General features: G+C 38.5%; 1 protein-coding gene across 10 annotated transcripts in view; it reads right to left on the reverse strand.

Annotated features, from left to right (window-relative positions):
* The window catches only part of Reps2 (RALBP1 associated Eps domain containing 2), a 384,213-nt gene that overhangs the window by 86,887 nt on the left and 276,984 nt on the right, over positions 1–20,342 (reverse strand). The window contains exon 18 of one of the 10 annotated variants that reach the window (XM_087193684.1): positions 757–786. The exons of the other annotated variants lie outside the window; for them this stretch is intronic. Within the exon in view, the coding sequence (XP_087049810.1) occupies positions 772–786 (15 nt within the window). The 3' untranslated portion in view covers positions 757–771. Of the gene's footprint in view, positions 1–756; positions 787–20,342 lie in introns of those variants that run through there. 10 annotated transcript variants of the gene reach the window in all.

Below are 20,342 nucleotides of genomic sequence, written 5' to 3' on the forward strand. Positions count from 1 at the left end.
GTATTGAATTATTGTTTCTGATTAGCTACCCCTCTACACTGTGTTTCTTCCATCTAGAGGTGAATATATTTCTATAATCTATTGATGGTGTTTCTTAGCCGTATGACTTTCTTGGGCCAAGTGTAATGTGGAAAAAATGAGTATGCTAGTTGTGAACCTATACCTTAGATCAGTTGGTATTTCCATTCACCTCTTCTGTTTTTCTTCCTTTGCCATGAGAATATGTTGAGCTAGCCTGCTGGTCAAAAAAGAAAGAGAGACACAAGAACTGAGCTAGACCCAAACTGCAGTTTACAGTCAAGCTTAGCCAAGCTCAGTCTATAGAATCCAAATGCCAGCCCACACACCTGTGTATAAATAAATGATTTAAGGGACTGAATTTTGGGATGGTTTGTTATGTAGCATTATTGTAGCAATAGATGACTGAGACATGTTGTGTTGTTTTGTTTTGTTTGTGGTACTAGAGTTTGAACCCAGGGACTTTACACTGAGCTGCATCTCCAGCTTATTGTTACATTTTTTTGAGACAGGGTCTTACTAACTCACTAAGTTGCCCAGGCTGGGCTTAAACTTGAGATTCTCTGGCATCAGCCTCCCAGAGTGTACATGTGGTTTTGATTACAACATTAGAGCCTGCCTATTCTAAGAGCTGGACCACAGATGTATTTACCAGTTACTTGTCCTGCTGCCATTCCTTTATCTTCCACTTCGCAAATGGAACAGTTTGCTCTTCCTTCTCTTGACTAGGTTGCCAATTTAGACTTTAATCAGTTATCGAATGAATATCTGGTATAAAAGGCAACAAGTGTATTAGATAAAACATAGTAAAGCCGGTCTCCACCTCTCAGGGTAGCATCCACCAAATCAATCCCCAGATAGCAGAAACTTATGATAAAAAATCAGGTTTTCTTTCAAAAGAGAAATGATCAACTCTACTTTGTCTCTGAGGAAATACTTTGCAACATGGAAAACTGTGATAAAAACTGCAAATTCCATTTCAAAATTTTCCTCCAGAAAACTAGGCATTTCCTTCCAAATAGTATGAGATTATACTTTTCTAATTTTATGACTTTATTTGTAGGGAAAAATGTTTTCTGCTTCAGTATCTTTCTGGTCAAAATTTGCTCAGTTGTCTATAGCTTCTAGGCCCTGAGAAGTGGTAAACTGTGAAGACATGGGAAAATGGGTAAGAAGGTACTTGATAAGCTTTACGGCTGTCTAAAAAAGTGCTGGTACTATATCTGTTGCCTACTGTCTCTTGCTCAGTTACGTTTTTAGTCTTTAAAAGGCAAACTCTAATTTACTGATGAAGTTAATCATACTTGATGATCATTTACCACTCATTGCAATGTTAAAGACTGAAGCATAGAAGAATTAGTTAATTCTTTTCTGGATATATGTGTATGCTATGAGTTGTTGAATAAATATACATGTGTAAAAGTTGAAGCCCAACAGTTCACTGTTTGATGAGTCTGTCCTCAATTTTAAGGTATATATTATTTATGTAACCCCCCGTTCAAAGGAGGCTGATGCACATCAAAGAGGTGTTGGTTTTTTAGATGAAAGATAAACATACTCTCTTGAGAATCTTGAGAACCAGAGAGTGAACCAAGCCCAAATGTTTGGTGATCAACAATACACAGCATATTCACAATTTGTTTTCCGAGTTTGTGATAGCCACTGTTTTTTGCCCATCACAACCACTATCATATACTTCCTTTTAAAAATAGAACCTCAATTTTATTCGGTATAATCATGGTCTAATTTTAAAAGTGTATTACCCCAGACTCTAGCAATCAGCTGTAGCCAACTTACTATGTATTGCTCAATCAAATGTAAAAAGATATAGGTATGGCTTCCAGGAAGTCTTTTTACAGGAATGATAATTCCCTTAATTATCTTTACCTGTCCTACTGCCTGACTATGGATAGGATGCTTAGAGATCCAAGCCACCATACTGGATCATGAAGTAGCTTAGAGCAAAGAAGTTATATGCTAAGAATTACAAAACAGAATGACACTGGTATCATGTTGTCACGGGGAGCCACAAGTTGGTGGGTATTTCTTTGGGTTGTTTTTGGTGTTGGTAATTATAAGTAAAGCTGCCACGACTGCTTGTGTACACATCTTTGTGTGGACATTGTTCATTTCTCTTGAGAGGGATTGATGGGTGGCATGTTAAGTATATGTTTAATTTTTTAAGAAACTTTCAAACCTATTCCATCCATCAACAATGTGCAAAACTTCCAAATGCTCCACATCCTCACCAATACATAATAGTGTCAGAATTTTTCATTTCACTCATTCTAGTAGGCATGTAGTGGTATCTCTTTGTAGTTTTAAGTTGCATTTCTCTAATGACTAACAATCCTGAGCATCTTTCATGTGTTAATATGCCATGTGTCTTCTGACGAATGAGTTGTATTTAAGATATAGACCCTCCATGAAATATGTGCTTTGCATATTTTCTTCCAAAGTACAACTTGTCCTTCCATTTTTTAACATTGTTTTTAAAAGAGCAGAAGGTGGGTTTTTCTGAAGCAAAACATTTATTGGTACATTTTAGATATACATAATGATAACATTCATTATAGGGAATTTGTACCTGTAAGAGCAGAAGTTTTAATTTTATGAAGTCTAATTTAACAAATTTTTCTTTTATGCTTTGGGTTTTTTGTGTCCTTTTTAAGAATACTGAGCTGGGCAACCCATTCTGGACTCCCTCCTGTCTCTCAGGAGCTATTGTTATTCCCCATTCCTATTCCACAATAAATTTTCCTACTCTTAGCCTCCATTGTTCCCTAGAATTCATTCGTTGATTTTGGGGAACACGAACTTGGCATATCTAACATCTAGCATGTTGGGAGTTACATCTATTCCCCTATCATTTTGGAGGTTTCACAGAGATCATTTGATGGAGATCCTAAGGGTGAGGCTTCTAAGCCAGATGTAATCAAAGCCTCTACTGGATTATATCCATCCTTAGCTGATTTTGTTCAAGACCCCTCAAGGACAAAATAATGCAGTTTACAAGTGTTTGGTCCAAGGCAATTCTCTATGTGGCTGCTGGATTCCAGAACCAAGTTTCCAGAATGAGGCTGCAAGTGATTATGCACATGATGGAATGAATGACAAATGTGCTAGACTCCTTTTACCAGGATCCACCAGCTCAACCTTGGAAAGAAAGTTCATAACTGCTAACCTATAACATGAATCTATCTGACACCCATTAGATTAGCTCTCTGGAGATGGGCCCTGACTGCAGTCTCCCCTACATCAGCCCTTCTCAATTCGAAGCAGTTAGATGGAAACTATGGCCCTTCTCCCCTAACCAGAGTTGAGGAGGCTTCTTCAGAGAGGGGAATGATATAGACAGCTAAGGAAGGTAGAAATATTACAGACAGTCAGACAAGGCTGGGCCCACGAAGTCAATGCAGAGGATGAGAACACATCAAAGCTGTGGCTGGAGGTGCAACTGAAGAAGGTTAAAGTAACAATGGCCAGATTTGCATATTTCCTTAAGGGATGAACAGAAGCTTGAGATTATTGGTACCACCCTTTTGGGCTTTCCAGTATAGATAGACCATTATTTCACTGGGGGTGCGCCATCCTCTTCCACCCACTAAGACTAAAACCACTATGACTAAGACTATTAAGACTAAGAAAACCAGGACTAAGAAGACTAATACTACAGATTATCAACCAAAGTTAGTGATGTCATCCATATACCCTTGTTACTATTGGGTCAATATTACCTAAGCAACTATACATGTAATCTTAACATTGATTATAGTTTTTTACTCACATTGTACCCAGCCTTCATAACTTTGCTCTATAAAACTACCTTGAGAAGTGGGCTCATTGGCAGCCCATTCGGGACCCCTCCTATCTCTCAGGAGCTATTTTTATTCCCCATTCCTATTCCCCAATAAATTTTCCTACACTTAACTTCCAAGAAAAAAACCAGAATACTGGGCCTACCCCAAGACTCCCCAAATTTTCTCTTATTTTGCCTTCTAGAACTTTTATACATTTCATGCTTACATTTTGGTTTATGATATAGTTAAAATGAACTTTAATATATGGTACAAGGTAAAGGTTGAAGTTTGTCTTTTCTTAAGCACTACTGGTTGAAAGGCTATTGGTATCCTTTCAAGATTGAACTACCCTGGTGCCTTTGTCAAAAATTAATTGACTATATGTAGTGGAATATTTATGGATTTTTTTACTTTGTCCCAATAGTGTATATGTCTATTCTAATGCCAATGCCATATTGTCTTAATTACTATAGATTAACAGTAAGCCTGGACTCAGACAGTGAAGGGTCCTTCAACTTTATCCTTGTTTTTTTTTTTTAACAGTGTTGGGACAGCTCCTAGCACAGAGAACGCTTCTGGGAAAGCGTGCCACAGCTCCCAGAACAGAGGAGGTGAGCTGCACGGGCACCAGCAAAACCCACCCACACCCCCTTGAAATGAGAAGACACATAAACAAGGCTCAGAACCAGACTTCCATATCACCTACAGCAACCCCAAAGGGAAACAAGATGGAACAATCTGATACTCAACCACTTGGACTCCCTGAACTAGCAACAAAAGAGGATCTGGAAAAAATGAAATCAGAAATAATTTCTCACATAACAGCAGAGTTTGTGCCCATAGTGGAAGACATGATTAATAAATCTAGAGAGGACACAGATAATAAAATAGTGGAGCTGAGGAACACGATGGAATCCCAACATAGGAAACAAATGGAATCCTTAAAACAGATGCAAATAGATTTCCAGGAGATTAAAAGCTCCACTGAAAGTCTATGCAGAAGAATAAGCCAATGTGAAGACAGAATTTCAGGTATAGAAGATAAGATTGCAATTAGTGACCAGGAAAAGAAAAGTTGCTTTAAAATGGTAAGGGACCATGAGAAATCAATCCAGCAGCTGATAGACAATGGAAAGAAGAATAACATAAGACTGATTGGAGTCAATGAAGAAATAGAACAGAGTGAAGATGACATAAAAAAACTGTTCACAGAAGTGATGGCAGAAAACTTTCCAAGCAGGGGGAAAGAACTTGACATAGAGATAAGCGAGGCATATAGGACTCCAAATAGCCTTGATCAAAAAATATCTACACATAGGCATATAATTCTTCAGATTCCAGAAACCCAACAAAAGAACAAAGTTCAACAAGCAGTTAGAGAAAAGAAACAACCCACATACAAAGGAAAGCCCATCAGAATCATAGCAGACTTCTCAACACAAACCCTCAAGGCAAGAAGAGCTTGGAGTGATGTATTTCAAGCCATAAAGGAAAGCAACCTCAAACACAGATTGATGTACCCTGCACAACTATATTTCAAAATTGATGGTGAAATAAGATACTTTCATTACAAAGAGCACCTTAGGAACTTCATGAATACCAAACCAGCACTCCAAAAAATTATAGACAAAATCCTAGGAAAAGACAATGAGGATCACAACCCCAGGAAGCCCAGCAGAATGAATCCATCAGGCACGACAAGAAATTAAAAGCAAAGGGGGAGAATCAAACAAAAAGAAAAAGTCATGTCAATGATAACTTAATACATATCAGTTATAACCATCACTGTTAATGGTCTCAACTCAAGAATCAAAACAAATAGACTGGCAGGAGGCATCAAGAAGCAAGACCCAACAATATGCTGTATACAAGAAACACACTTAATTCAAAAAGAAACTCATAGACTGAAATTGAAAGGGTAGAAAACAATACTCCGTGTGACAGGAACACACAAAAAAATCAGGAGTAGCTATTCTCTTTGGAGACCAAATGGATTTCAAACCCACACTGATTAAGAGAGACGAAGAAGGACACTACATCCTTGTAAAGGGAAGAATCCAAGAGGAAGAGATGGCAATCATAAATATCCATGCACCAAACACTAGTGCACCCAACTCTATAAAACAAATACTAATGGACATGAAAAATCATAGAAACACTAATACAATAGTAGTGGGGGACCACAATACCCCACTGTCACAAATAGATAGATCAACTACACAAAAAACAAGCAATGAAATACTAGAACTCAATCAACCTCTTGGACAAATGAATTTAACAAATGTGTACAGAGTGTTCCACCACAAAAATTCAGAATACACATTCTTTTCAGCTACACACAGGTTTTTCTCCAAAGTAGACCACATACTTGCTCATACAACATGTTTAAGTAAGTGCAAAGGAATTGAAGTTATACCCTGTATATTATCACACCATGGTGCGATGAAATTGGAGACCAATAGAAAAGAAACTGCAAAAACTTCATAAAAACATGGAAATTGAACAACACACTTCTGAATAACCAATGGGTCACAGAGGAAATTAAAGAAGAAATCAGACAGTTCCTACAATTAAATGACAATGCCAATACAACATATTGGAATCTATGGGACACAATGAAAGCAGTGTTATGAGGGAAATTCATAGCAGTGTAAACTCATACTAGGAAAATAGAGCAAGCCCAATTAAACAACCTGATGCTGAACCTCAAGCTTCTAGAAAAAGAAGGGCAGGACTAACCCAAAGCCCATAGAAAGGAGGAAATTATAAAGATCAGGATAGAAATCAATGCAATGCTGACTAAGAGAATGATACAAAAAAATCAATGAAGGCAAGAGTTGGTTCTTCAAAAGAATAAACAAAATTGACAAACCCTTAGCCGACTTTATCAGAAAAAGGAAAGAAAAGCCCAAATCCATGCAATTAGAAAGGAAAAGGGTAAAATTACAAAAGACCCAGCAGAAATCCAGAGGATCATCAAAGCCTACTTCCAGAACCTATACACCAATAAGATGGAAAACACAGAAGAAATGGACAGATTCCTAGATATGTATGAACTACCAAAGTTGAACGAAGAAGACCCAAAAATTCTAAACAACCCAATATCAATCAATAAAATTGAAAATGTAATTAAAAACTTACCAACTAATAAAAGCCCGGGTCCTGCTGGCTTCACTGCTGAATTCTACAAGACATTTAGAGAGGAGCTACTGCCACTACTGTTTACACTCTTCAACGAAATTGAAAAGGAAGCAATACTCCTGAATTCATTCCTGGAAGCAAGCATCACCTTGATCCCCAAAGCAGGGAAACACCCAACCAAAAAAGAGAACTATAGCCCAATCTCACTAATGAACATAGATGCAAAAATCCTTATTAAGGTACTGGCAAATAGAATGCAGAAGATTATCAAGAAGATGATACACCTTGATGAAGTAGGATTCATCCCAGGGATGCAGGGATGGTTCAACATATGCAAATCAATACAAATAATACACTATATCAATAGAGCCATGGACAAAAACCGTATGATCATCTCAATAGATGCAGAAAAAGCATTTGACAAAATCCAACATGCATCTATGATAAAAACCCTACAAGAAATTGGAATAGACAGTCTCTACCTCAATGTAATCAAAGCCATCTATGAAAAACCAACAGCCAATATCATACTAAATGGTCAAAAACTGAAATCCTTCACACTAAAATCAAAACAAGACAAGGATGTCCACTATCACCTCTCCTGTTCAATATAGTTTTGGAAACATTAGCCATGGCAATTAGACAAGAGAAAGATAAAAAGGAATAAAAATAGGAAATGAAGAAGTCAAATTGTCATTATTTGCAGATGACGTGATACTCTATATAGAAGACCCCAAGAACTCCACCAAAAGTCTTCTAGACTTAATAACCAAATTCAGTCAAGGAGCTGGATACAAGGTCAACACACAAAAATCAATAGATTTCCTCTACACAAACAACAGACTCACTGAGAGAGAAATAGGGCAAACAATTCCTTTCACAGTAGCATCCAAAAAACTGAAATACCTAAGAATCATCCTAACGAAAGAAATCAAAGACCTCTTCTCTGAAAACTATGGCACTCTGAAAGAGAGAGATTGAAGATGATATCAGAAAATGGACAGACATCCCTTGTTCCTGGGTAGGAAGGATTAACATAGGGAAAATGGCCATACGTCCAAAACTGCTATATAGATTCAATGCAATCCCAATTGAAATCCCAGCAGCATACTTCACGGACCTTGAGAAAACAATCCAAAAATTCATTTGGAACAAGAAGAGACCCAGAATAGCAAAAGCAATTCTAGGCAACAGAGACATGGCAGGGGGTATCACAATCCCCAACTTGAAACTATACTACAAAGCTACTGTGATAAAAACAGCATGGTACTGGCAAAGAAACAGACCTGAGGACCAGTGGAACAGATTAGAAGATGCAGAAACAACGCCAGACACACTCAGCTGCCTCATCTTTGACAAAGGAGACAAACACTCTCACTGGAGGAAAGATAGCCTCTTTAAGAAATGGTGCTGGAAAAATTGGGTTTCAACTTGCCAAAGACTAAAACTAGACCTGTATCTCTCACCATGCACTCAACTAAAATTGAAATAGATTAAAGATCTAAATATTAAAACAGAAAAACTGAACTGGCTGGAACAGAAGTTAGGTAGAACTCTTGAAGACATTGGTGTAGGAAAAGATTTTATGAACAAAACCTCAGTTGCCCATGAACTAGCACAAACAATCAACAAGTGGGATCTCTTCTTACTAAAAAGCTTCTTCACTGCAAGAGAAACCACCAGCAGTGTGAAGAGACAACCCACAATGTGGGAAAAAATATTCACCAGCAGTCCCTCAGACAAAAGTCTACTATCTCACATCTATAAAGAACTTAAAAAAATCAGACCTCACAAATTTAAAGACCCAATCCAAAAATGGGCATCTAAAAATAACAGATATTTCTCACACAAAGAAGTAGAAATGGGAAATAAACATATGAAAAAATGCTCAGCATCACTGGTCATTCGAGAGATGCAAATGAAAATAACACTGAGATTCCACCTCACCCCAGAAAGAATGGCTGCTATCAAGAAATCAACCAGTAACAAATGCTGGTGGGGCTGGCAGGAAAAAGGAACACTGCCTCACTGCTGGTGGGTGTGTAGACTGATGCTACCATTGTGGAAATCAGTATGGAGATACCTCAAAGAACTGGAACTGGAAGTCCCATTTGACCCAGCTATTCCACTGCTGGGTATCTTCTCAAAAGAATTAAAAGAATCATACCACAGTGAAACATGTGCACCCATGTTCACAGCAGCACAGTTTGTAATAGCTAAAACTTGGAAACAGCTCAAATGCCCATTAACTGGAGCCCAGATTAAAAAAATGTGGTTTCTTTATAAAATGGAGTACTACTCAGCCATAAAAAATGAGAAATTAAAGACATTTAGGTTTTTTATAAAATGTAGTACTACTCAGCCATAAAAAATGAGAAATTAGAGACATTTATTGCTAAATGGATGCACATTGAGACGATATTCTTAAGTGAAATAAATAGGACATGCATTTATAAATACCGAATAGTTTCTCGAGTGTAAGAAACTGAATGTGTAAATAAGGACTAAAAGGTATAATAGATAATGTGAAATAGGAAGAAAAGGGGCAAAGGGGAAGGGGAATTGGGAGGGGTAGGAGAAAGGAAAGAAGGGAATGGAATTAATATGAGAAAATGAAAAAAAGGAAACAAAGTCTTTGTAAATAGGGAGGGATGGAGGGGTTGAAGGGAGGACAGGGGAAGGGTGAAAAAATAAGAACCAAGAGAGATTATGTAAAGGTGCAAATTTCCAATGATGAATGTCATTATATTGTATACCTAAAATGTACCAAATAAAGGATATACAGTTTAAGAAAACAGTGTTGGAAGACATTTATTACCTAATTTTAAGACTTCCTCTAAAGCTACAGTAATCAAGGCATCATTGGTGTAAGGAAAGACATATAGATCATTGGAATAAAACAGAGAATCTAGAAATAGAACCACACATATATGATCCACTGAGTTGTGAAAGATTATTTAACATTAACATTTTATAGAACATAAAGTCAATTCAATAGCAGAGGAAAAGATAGTGTTTTCAGCAAATAGCACTAGAACACCTGTTATCCGTATATAAATAATTAATCTCAACCCTTATTTCCATTCATAAAAATAACTTGAAAGGACCTATTAACCTAAATGTAAAAGACTAAAACTATAAAACTTTAGGCAGTAATTACAAGGGAAAATGTTTATGAATTTAGGTTAGGCAAGAATTTCCTAGGATATAAAAACCATGATGTATAAAAGAAAAAAATTGATAAATGAAATTCCATCAAAATTTAGAACTTTAAATGACATTGTTAAGAAAATTAAAAGCAGTCCTTAAACAAACCATACTTATAATGCATATAACCTATGACCAGAATATATAAAGAACTCTTACAGCTCATTAACAGACAACCCAAATAAAAAGTAGACACAAGAGGGCTGGGGATTTAGCTCAGTGGTTTCGCCACCTGCTACGCAAGCACAAGGATCCGAGTTTGATCTCCGGTACCAAAAAAAGAGTAGACACCAGAAGCTGATAAATAGCCAGTACAGCACAAGGAAAGGTGTGCAATACTAGAATCAGAAAAATACTAATCAGTACAATAACAAGATTGAATTATATACTCATTAGGGAGACGAAGTTAAAAGTTTTAAAAGAATAAATGTCAGCTTAGGTGTGAACCAGTTAGAACTTACTAATACTGCTAATGTGAATGTAAAATGATAAAACCATTTTGGAAAACAATATAGAAATTACTTGTATTATTGTTAAGAACCAACAGTTCTGTTCTTAAGTTTTTATTTAAGAGGAATGAATACACATGTTCACAATATATTTGTACATACAAGTTGACTATCCCCTATCTGAAATTCTTGGGACCAGAGTGTTTCAGATTTTCATTTGAAATCCACTTGAACTGCAAAGAGGATAGCTACTCCTGTTTTTTGGGGGGGGTTCCTGTCACATGGAGTATTATTTTCCACCCTTTATCTTTCAGACTATGAGTTTCTTTTTGAATTAAATGTTTTTCTTGTATGCAGGATATTGTTGGATCTTGCTTCTTGGCCCATTCTGCCAGTCTATTTGTTTTGACTGGTGAGTTGAGACCATTAACATTGATGGTTATAACTTATACATATTGACTTATCATTGTCATGACTTTTTCTGTTTGTTGGATTCTCCTCCTTTGCTTTTAATTTCTTGTCACGCTTGACAGATTAATTCTGCTGGGCTTCCTGGGGTGGTGATCCTGATTGTCTTTTCCTAGGATATTGTCTAAAATTTTTTGGAGTCCTGGTTTGGTCAAGTTCTTTTCCCCTGCTGGGGAAGTTTTCTACCATCACTTCTGTGAATAGTTTTTTATGTCATCTGAACTCTCTCCTGTTTCTTCATTGATTCCGATCAGTTTTATGTTAGTCTTCTTAGCATCATCTAGCAGCTGCTGGATTGATTTCTCGTGGTCTTTTAAAATTTTAAAGAAATTTTTCTTTTCTTGGTCACTAATAGCCATCTTATCTTCTATATCTGAAATTCTGTCCTCACATTGGCACATTCTGCTGTGCAGACTTTCAATGGAGTTTTTAATGTCCTGGATATCTGTTTGTATCTGTTTTATGGATTCCATTTGTTTCCTATGTTGGGATTCTATCATGTTCCTCAGCTCATCTATTTGATTATTTGTGTCCTCGCTAGATTTATTAATCATGTCTTGCACTATGGGCACAATCTCTGCTGTTATGTGAGAAAATATTTCTGATTTCATTTTTTCCAGATCCTCTTTTGTTGCCAGTTCAGGGAGTCCAGGTGGTTGAGTATCAGATTGTTCCATCTTGTTTCCCTTTGGGGTTGTTTTAGGTGATCTGGAAGTCTGGTTTTGAAACTTGTTTACATGTCTTCTCATTTCATCGGAGGGAGGGGTTGCTGCTGGAGCACATGCAGCTCACCTCCTCTGTGCTGTCCTTGTTTTTTCTTTCCAAAATTATTTTATCTTTTTTTTTTTAATGTCAATTTTAGAATCCTCCTGTCAATTTCTATAAAATACTTCTGGAATTACTGACTGGGATTACTTTGAATCTGTAGATAATTTGAGAAAAGCTGACAGCCCTATTATTAAATACTGAGTCTTTTGATCCATGAACATGGTACATCAAGAGAGAAAAATAAAACTCAATCTTGTTCTAACAACATTGTTAGAATTTATTGTTCCAACCATCTAAGCTTAATGCTAACCAATACAGAAGTATTCACAACTCATCATGAATGCAGCAGATACTGTATTAAAAGAAATAGATGGAGGCATTCAAAAATGATGAGGGCACATCAAAAGAACACAGGAGCCAACCTGAAGGAGCTTCCAATTGCCAACGATGAAAGCATTTAAGCAACACATCGAACAATAATAGTTTTATATTATGACCCAAAAAATAAAAAACATATGTATTGGGCCGGGGATTTAGCTCAGTGGTTCTGTCACTTGCCTCGAAAGTGCAAGGACCTGAGTTTGATCCCCGGTACCAAAAAAACCCTATATCTATCAATTCACACTGATATAAATAAATGATTAAATAAGTAAATGTGGAAGAAGAAACAAATATCCTGACAAAAGAATTCCTACTAACAAATGTAGAAAGAATGAGGGAAATAGAAAAGTCATCCTGAAAACACCACAGCAATAATTACTTCAGGCAAGATTCACTGATGTGCATGCCTATGTAAAAATTCATCAAACTGTACACTGTGCATATGTGAAGTTTCTCATAAATCAGTTACACCTCGATAAAGCCAGAGAATATATGAATTTTACTGCATTTTATCCTCCCATGAAAAGTTGCCAGTTTGGTGCTTCACACAAATAAAGAAGGTGAACTTTCTGTAGGCAGAAGTGCTCTAATATCTACAGTTGAGATACAGTTTCCTCAGAGCATAACTGAGGAAACCCTACCAGGATCTGTCAGTGGTCTTCCCCTACACACTGATCCTTCCGATCCAGGTGCTGGCCCAGCTTCCCAAAGCCAGCACTTGCATCTGCCTGAGGGACTTCTCTGATTGCTGAAGCCCACTGTGCCTGCCCATTTGTCAGGCCAGAAATGCCAGGGAATGAATGCCCCCAAAGGAACTGTCCTCTCTGAGTGACTGGCGGGAGTTGATTGGTGTGTAAATGCTCCAGTTTCCTCACACTTGAGGTGTAGTAATTATGTAACACACGTACTCTGCTGTTTCCCAGAGTTCTGAAGCAGAACTAAGCTCTCAGATTGCCCCCAGAGATAATTAGATTGACTATGTACTCTTCATTGGCTGCCTTACCATCCTCATCTCACTGCTTTACTGGTATTTCCTTTACTTCCAAAGAAACTATTTACAGTTGACTCCTTGTCTCAGAGATGGCTTCTAGGGAACACTAACTAAGACAAATACATAGTGGGCAGCTTCTGATGAATAAATTAGCATCCCTTAGAAAAATTTCTAAGGAACATACTCCCCTTGAATAGAAAACCACCAAGAACTCTAAGAACCTAAACACTTGGTTTTAGCCATATAATTATCATTTAAAATTGCTGTCTAATAAACCAGTGGAATTAAAAATAACCCAATAATATATGCTGGGAGTTGATCTTCTCTCCCACATTTCTGATGGGTAACTTAGGTAAGCTCAGCCATGACTTAGTTTACTCACAGTCTAACTGTGTGTATTTGTCGATTTGTCATTGTTCAGCAACTCTTCACACTGGGGTTTTTGTTTTTGTTACCCCCTACTTGTTTGTTTTCATAAGGAGAATGTGGTAGGACAAGCTCATTGCACAAAGTTGCACCTTTACAAGAAAAAAAAATACTTATCCTAATGATAGGGTCGCTGAGACCAAGACTTGAACACAATTGTTTGACAACAAATGATTTGTGCTATGTAAACATGGCAATTAAAAGAAATCTATATGTTGCAAAAGAAATGGTTCTGAAAATAGGAGCAGCCAACATGGTTAGTTATCACTTCTGTGAAGAGTGTTGGGAATTGTAATAGATTGGAGAAATGACCCCATTTCTTTACTTATCCCTGTGTCCACAACACCTTTGCCATGTAACTTTGCAGTATCTTTGGTGCTGCTTCTGGGCTCAGCCATGTGGCTTGCTTTTGGACAACAGGATGTAAGAGAAGATAATACAAACAGACTTGAAAGGAGCTTCTATGACTGGACTGGCTCACTCTTACCATCTGCCATCACCATGGGAACATGCTCGGGATGGCCTGCTAGAGGAGATAGAGCAGAGCCAAGTCACCCCACTCCTCTTTGCCAAAGATGTCTTGGACCAGCCGACTGAGAACCAATCATCAGATATGTGAATAAGCCCAGGCAACACCAGATATACTGCCCAGCTGAGCCGAGCTTGAATAATTACCTCATAGACACATTAGATAAATTTATACTTAATATTTGAAGCCATGGAGTTTTTCAGTGGTTGAATAAACAGCATTTTGGAGGAGATAATTTAATACAATAAAGTTGGAGATTACGGAATATAACCTTTCTTAGGGCAATGAGATCCAAAGTTCACATTAAAATGGATAAATTCAGCAAGTCATCTGAGGACTAACAAATATCTAAATAAATGAGAGCTTCTGAAACACCAAGATCAGAAGCTGCAAACTGTTGACCCACCCCTACACGTAGACTAGAGAGAGACATGTGCATATGGAACAGTGAAGGTGCTGTGGCTTGTCCTCTTTGTGTCCACAGTCGTTTAAACTTCTCTCCCTGCCATAAATTGGATTTAAGATCTAATGTCAAATATACATATTTTTAGGATGAGAATAAACTGAGTCATGTCTGAGATTGCCCAAGGGCTAGAAACATTTGGCTTTGTGTATCAGCCAAGGTTTAGTCAGAGAAACAGAATCATTAGGAAACATATAGAACCGGAAATTACTAAGGTAGCTGGCCTTAAGCAATTATAGGAAAGGGTAAAAGAATTAAGTTAAACAGCCTTGATTTGTTTGCTTCTTCTGTGACTAGTACTAAACCTGAAGTCAGATACGTGAGGTAGGTGAACAGGGGCAAGAGAAACCTGAGAGCTACAAGCTGGAATTTGTGTTGGCCTTTCTCCATCTGCAAGCCTTCCACTTTACTGCCTTGGATGACCTGCAAGAGATGGCATTCTGGCCATAAATTCACATTCACACTTGGCTTGGGTCTTGGAGACACTAAAAGAAGAGGTTCTTTTTGAACTGAAAGAGGGCCTTACTGCTGGCCCACCAACAAGATGCACCAGCAGAACCAGGAAAATGTACTCCCAAGAGCAAAACAACTATCCCATCACTTCTACCTTCCAGGTCTCCTGCAAATGTCTCCTTTGGCCAACCCTCACTAGAAACATATAGGGATGGGAACTCTGGGAAATGACGGCTTAGCCAAGTTGACACATTACAAAGCCACTAAATCTTGACACTTATCTGAGCAAGTGAAAATTTAGATAGAGAAGCAGCTCTCATATCCTAAACTTCAAATTTCTGGATAAAATCTAGAGAGAAACCAGACATCCTGTTCCTGCTTTGTCTCAGGAAGCTTCTTGAGTGTGAGTGGAGTGTGTCACACTGACTTGCACATAGGAAATCTTACTGTCTTACACAATAAGATATTCAGAGGTAGTGTGGCCTCAGAGAAGGCTAATTAATGGCTCAACAACTCCATCAAGGATCCATGTACTTCCATCTTTTTTGCTCAACATTCTTAGAGTGTTGTTTGACCCCCTTGGGCTTATCTCTTCCTGGCTGTCAGGTGGCCGAAACAGTTCCACCCATGAAATCCCAAGGTTATATCCAAAAGTTTTTATTTTTGAAGTGTGAGGAAACCTTTCCCAGAAGTCTCCCTGCCAGACTGCTTTTGACATCTCATTGGCCATAACTGGTCATACGTCCACCCTAAACCAATCATTGGTAAGGAGAATGGGATTCAAATTCAGCTCCCCTGGCTACATTCTCCACACAACATTTTCTCTTATTGGGTTATTTGCTTTATTACATATACTCCAAAGTGAATTTATTAGGTCAAAATGTATGAATAATACTTTAAATTTTTTTAATGTTAAGCTAAACTGGTGTTGTTATTGACACCGCTTTTCCTACCTGCTGGATAGTGTATGAGTGGTATAGGCTTTCCTGAATCACATGGGTAACCACCCCTGAGCTGAACCAAACTGGGTCTCAACAGCAAGGAATAACAGGAGAGATGGCTGGGCAGTGGCCTTTGTTCATTCACTCATCATTTGCTTTTTTCCCACAGCCATATCAAAAGCACTGGATATGAAAGCTCCACAAGTAACATTTATGGAAGAGGGAAGAATTCCTCTTTGACCTGGAGAAACAAAATGTGACCATCTTGTGAGTTCTAAAAAGAAGCTTAAAAAGACATGAAATAGTCAACACATGCATAAGAAGGTACTCAACATAATTAGTCATTAGGGAAATGCAAACGAGAACTACAGTGAGCTACCACTTCACAACCACTAGTATTTTCCAAAAAAACATGGGCACTAACAAGTGTAGGTGAGAATGTGGCAAAATTGAAACCCTTGAACACTGCTGGTAGGAATGTAAAATGGTGCAGATGCAGTGGCAAACACTTGGAAAGTTCTTCAAAAAGATAAACATGTAATTATCATAGCCAGCAATTCCACAGCCAAGAAAAGCATTTCTCTATGCAAAAATTTAAAGCCGTGTTCATATCAGCATTACTCATAACAGCCAAAAAAGTGGCAACAAGCCAAATGAAAGTTGAGTTGTGAGATACACACATGCTAGAATATTATGCAGCCAGAAAAAGGAATGAACCTTGTAACAGTATGCTAAGTGAAAGAAGCTTAACGCAGTCACAAATTGTATTATTCCACTTATCTGAAATGTCCAAAATAGGCAAATCCATAGTAATATAAAAAGTAGATTAATAATTACCTGGGATTCGACAGGAATGGAGGAATGAGGAGAGACTGCTCAATGGTTATGGAATTTTCTTTTAGGGTCATGAAAATGTTTTGGAATTAAAGGTAGTGATTGCACAACACTGTGGATGAACTAAACGCCACTGAATTGATCACTTTAAATGGTTAATTTTATGTTATATGAATTTCCCTGCAAAAACTTTAAAAGATATACACATGAAAGAAAATAGATGTTCCTACCTTTAGATGTCATTGTTCATAATAAATAGTTGGAACTGCAATAGCCACTGTGTGATGAGAAGACAAGTGTGAGGAATAGGGCCGGGATTTAGCTCAGTGGTGCTGCCACCTGCCTCACAAGCGCAAGGTCCCGAGTTCGATCCCCAGTACCCAAAAAAACCAAAAAAGTGTAAGGATTAATCTAAGATGACAGAGCACAAAGGTGAAAAGAACTGGGTTCCAGATAGGTTTTCACTCTGCTTAATGAAATCTACTACAAACAGCTCTTACCCAAGGCCTGTTTTGGTGCTGGGGATTAAACCGAGAGCCTTGTACCTGCTACCCACATGCACTACCACTGAGCTATGACCCAGTCAAAAACTTTTTATTTTGTGAGATAATAAATTCTCTTATCAAGAAGTCTTGGGATGGGACGTCTCTCCACATGCTTTTCTTTTTTCCTCTATTCTTTTTATTTACTTCATGGAAGCTGCTGGGCTTCTGGAAATTTCCCTGAATGATTCCAGGTACTCTCATAATCATTTTCAGGCACCAGAGCTTTTGAAAACACTCCTTCTTACTTGCAGAAAGCAGACATGCACCATTGCTGCTGTTATAAAAGCTGAGCCCTGTGCATCTAACCATTCGAAGGACCTAGACCTCATTAATGGAGATGAGGACAGGAAAGAACACAGCTACATTCTGTCTGGATGTTATCGGCAGCCCACAGGTACTTGAAATTCCACAATGTGATCTTTGATGGGATGGATCTCTGTGTAATCCCGATCTCAGTTCAATTCATTTTAATGTGTCCCTATATGTTATTGGGGGGGGTCTCTTCCTATTCCCTCCACCACATGTAGGTACATATGAACACATACACATGCACGCACGCACGCACATGCACACACACATTCGTGTACATGCTTCATAGCACATTCCTTGGAGAAATGTTTTTAATCTTGAAAATCACCTGGAAGTCCTAAAATGGCACAAATCCCTCCATAATGTTACCTCAGCCTCACTACCCCCATCGCCAAAGAAAACTTCCTGGGTAGATGTGGAAAGGAGGCAGAAAGGCACTTACAAGTTTCTGCTCCTGATGCACGCTGGACCTATGGAGGAAGTAGAAATACTGAGGAACACTTGCCCAAGGTTGTAGGGGTACCACATGGGCAGCCACACCTGCCATTCAGCAGGAGCCATGGCAGGGTCTCCTCTGCATTCTCCAGACATTTTCTGTGAAGAACTCCAACAACACCTGTTGTTTTAAGTTGGACACCAAGCATAACAAATCCCAACTAGGACTTATGTGATGTTGCACAGCTGACAAAATGCCTCCATTTGTAGCCAATCACCTCACTGGGACTGCAGTTCTTCAATGTGGGTCTTCTCCTTATGCACACTTTATGACAGGAAACCCAGGAGAAGTTAAGGAGGGAGATTTTCACAGGGCCACAGCCTAGAAATGGCGTCCAGGACTCTAGCGCAGGCTGCCTCACCTCTCCTGCTCTTACCCTTCTGTTCTATGCTGTAGATGTCCAGGGCCCAGCTCCCATACTCAGCCCTCTAGAGGACCCTCCTACCCCTCTGTCCAGGCTGTCAGGTGGCCCTTTTCCTAACCTTATTGTTAGAGCATCTCTCTGCCACTGTTCTAAGGCTGCTTTCATGACCAGGCTGATGCACTAGGGAGGAAATAATTGCCCTGTAGGTCTGATGTAGAGAGGAACAGAATCTCCTCTAGAAACCCAGAAATGCCCATTGTATCTATGACTTTTTTTCATTTTCCAGAAGACAGTCTTTCATATAACTATGAATATTCAGAGAGGTCAGAAAGATCCTTTCATCTTTTGGCCCTGCCCCCATCCCTTCCTTCTCCAACCCAGGAAATTCCTGGTGGACACCATAATGTTGGAAATTGAATAAAGACTTTGTATTGGCTTGTTAGTTTCCTACTGCTACCATAACAAATTGCCACAAAATTAGAGGCTTTGTACAACACAAATTCATAATCTTATAGTTGTGTAGGTCAAAAGTCTGAATATGTGGCTCAGCTGAGTCCTGTTCAGAGTTTCTCAAAGACAAAATCAAGGTGTTGGCAAGGCTATACTTTTTTCTGAAGGTTTTTGGGATGACTGTTTCCATGCACATTCAGGTTCTTGGCAGCTTCAGTTCCTTGTGACTATAGGGCAAAGGTCTCTGTTTCTTTGCTGGCTATCAGACAGGGGACTCTTTCAGGTCCCTATGGCTGCCCTGCATTCTTTATCATTGTCTCCTCCATCTTCAAGTCCTTTTCAATCTTCAAATCTCTACGTCTTTCTCGTCTGCTGCATCTCTCCTGCTTTTAAGGGCTCGTGTGACTACACAGGGTCTGTTGGGTAATCCAGGATAATATCTTATTTTAAGACTAGGTGATTACTGACTTTATCTGCAAAGTCCCTTTTGCCATATAACATAATATGAACACAGGAGTAGCACCACATAGAGTGGAGATTGTGAGAGCCAGCTCACCATAGTCTGCCCTCAAGTGAACCCTGTGATTCCCATCCATGGTCCCCAATGATCTCACCTCATTATAGCATCAACTCAAAATCCAAAAATCTCACCTAAATCTCACTAGTTCAAAAGTCCCACACCTTATTGTTTCCATCATCTAAATAAGTTACAGATGAGGCACTGGGTATAATGTCTAAGACCAACTCCAGAGCACCCTTCCTCTCCATCAGTGCACTGGGAAACTAAAGAAACAAATTGTCCACTTTCAATCTGCAGTGGCGAGACAAACATAGGATAAAAGCTATAGATATTGTGCTCCAGAAAAGGGTGAACTAAAGCTAAAAATAAATCACTACTGCAAAGCATTTTCTAAAACCCATCAGGCTTCAAGGCTTCAGAATTATCCATGTTGGCTCTCAGCGTTACCTTTAGGACTCTTGGTTCCACTCTGAGTCATCTTTCCTTTTTCATGAGAGTTGGTACATGTTTGTACCTGAGCGTTTGCATCACCTTGCTTCTTGGCAGCTGAATTTGGAGAATCTAACGTCCTCCTTCATTTCATATACTCTCTATCCATTTTGGTTCAAGATAACAGTCATTCTATTCATGGAAAATTCTCAAGAAGTTTTTTGTGGGTTTTTTTGTTTGGTTTGGTTTGTTTTTTTGTTTTTTGTTTTTTTTTTTGGTACCAGGGATCGAACTCAGGACCATGTACTTGCGAGGCAGGAGGCAGAACCACTGAGCTAAATCCTCAGCCCCTCAAGAAGT

The sequence above is a fragment of the Heterocephalus glaber genome, unplaced genomic scaffold (genome assembly GCF_053883595.1).
Source record: "Heterocephalus glaber isolate CG9 unplaced genomic scaffold, H.glaber_assembly_v1.0 deba00001594, whole genome shotgun sequence".
Classification (NCBI taxonomy): Eukaryota; Metazoa; Chordata; class Mammalia; order Rodentia; family Bathyergidae; genus Heterocephalus; species Heterocephalus glaber.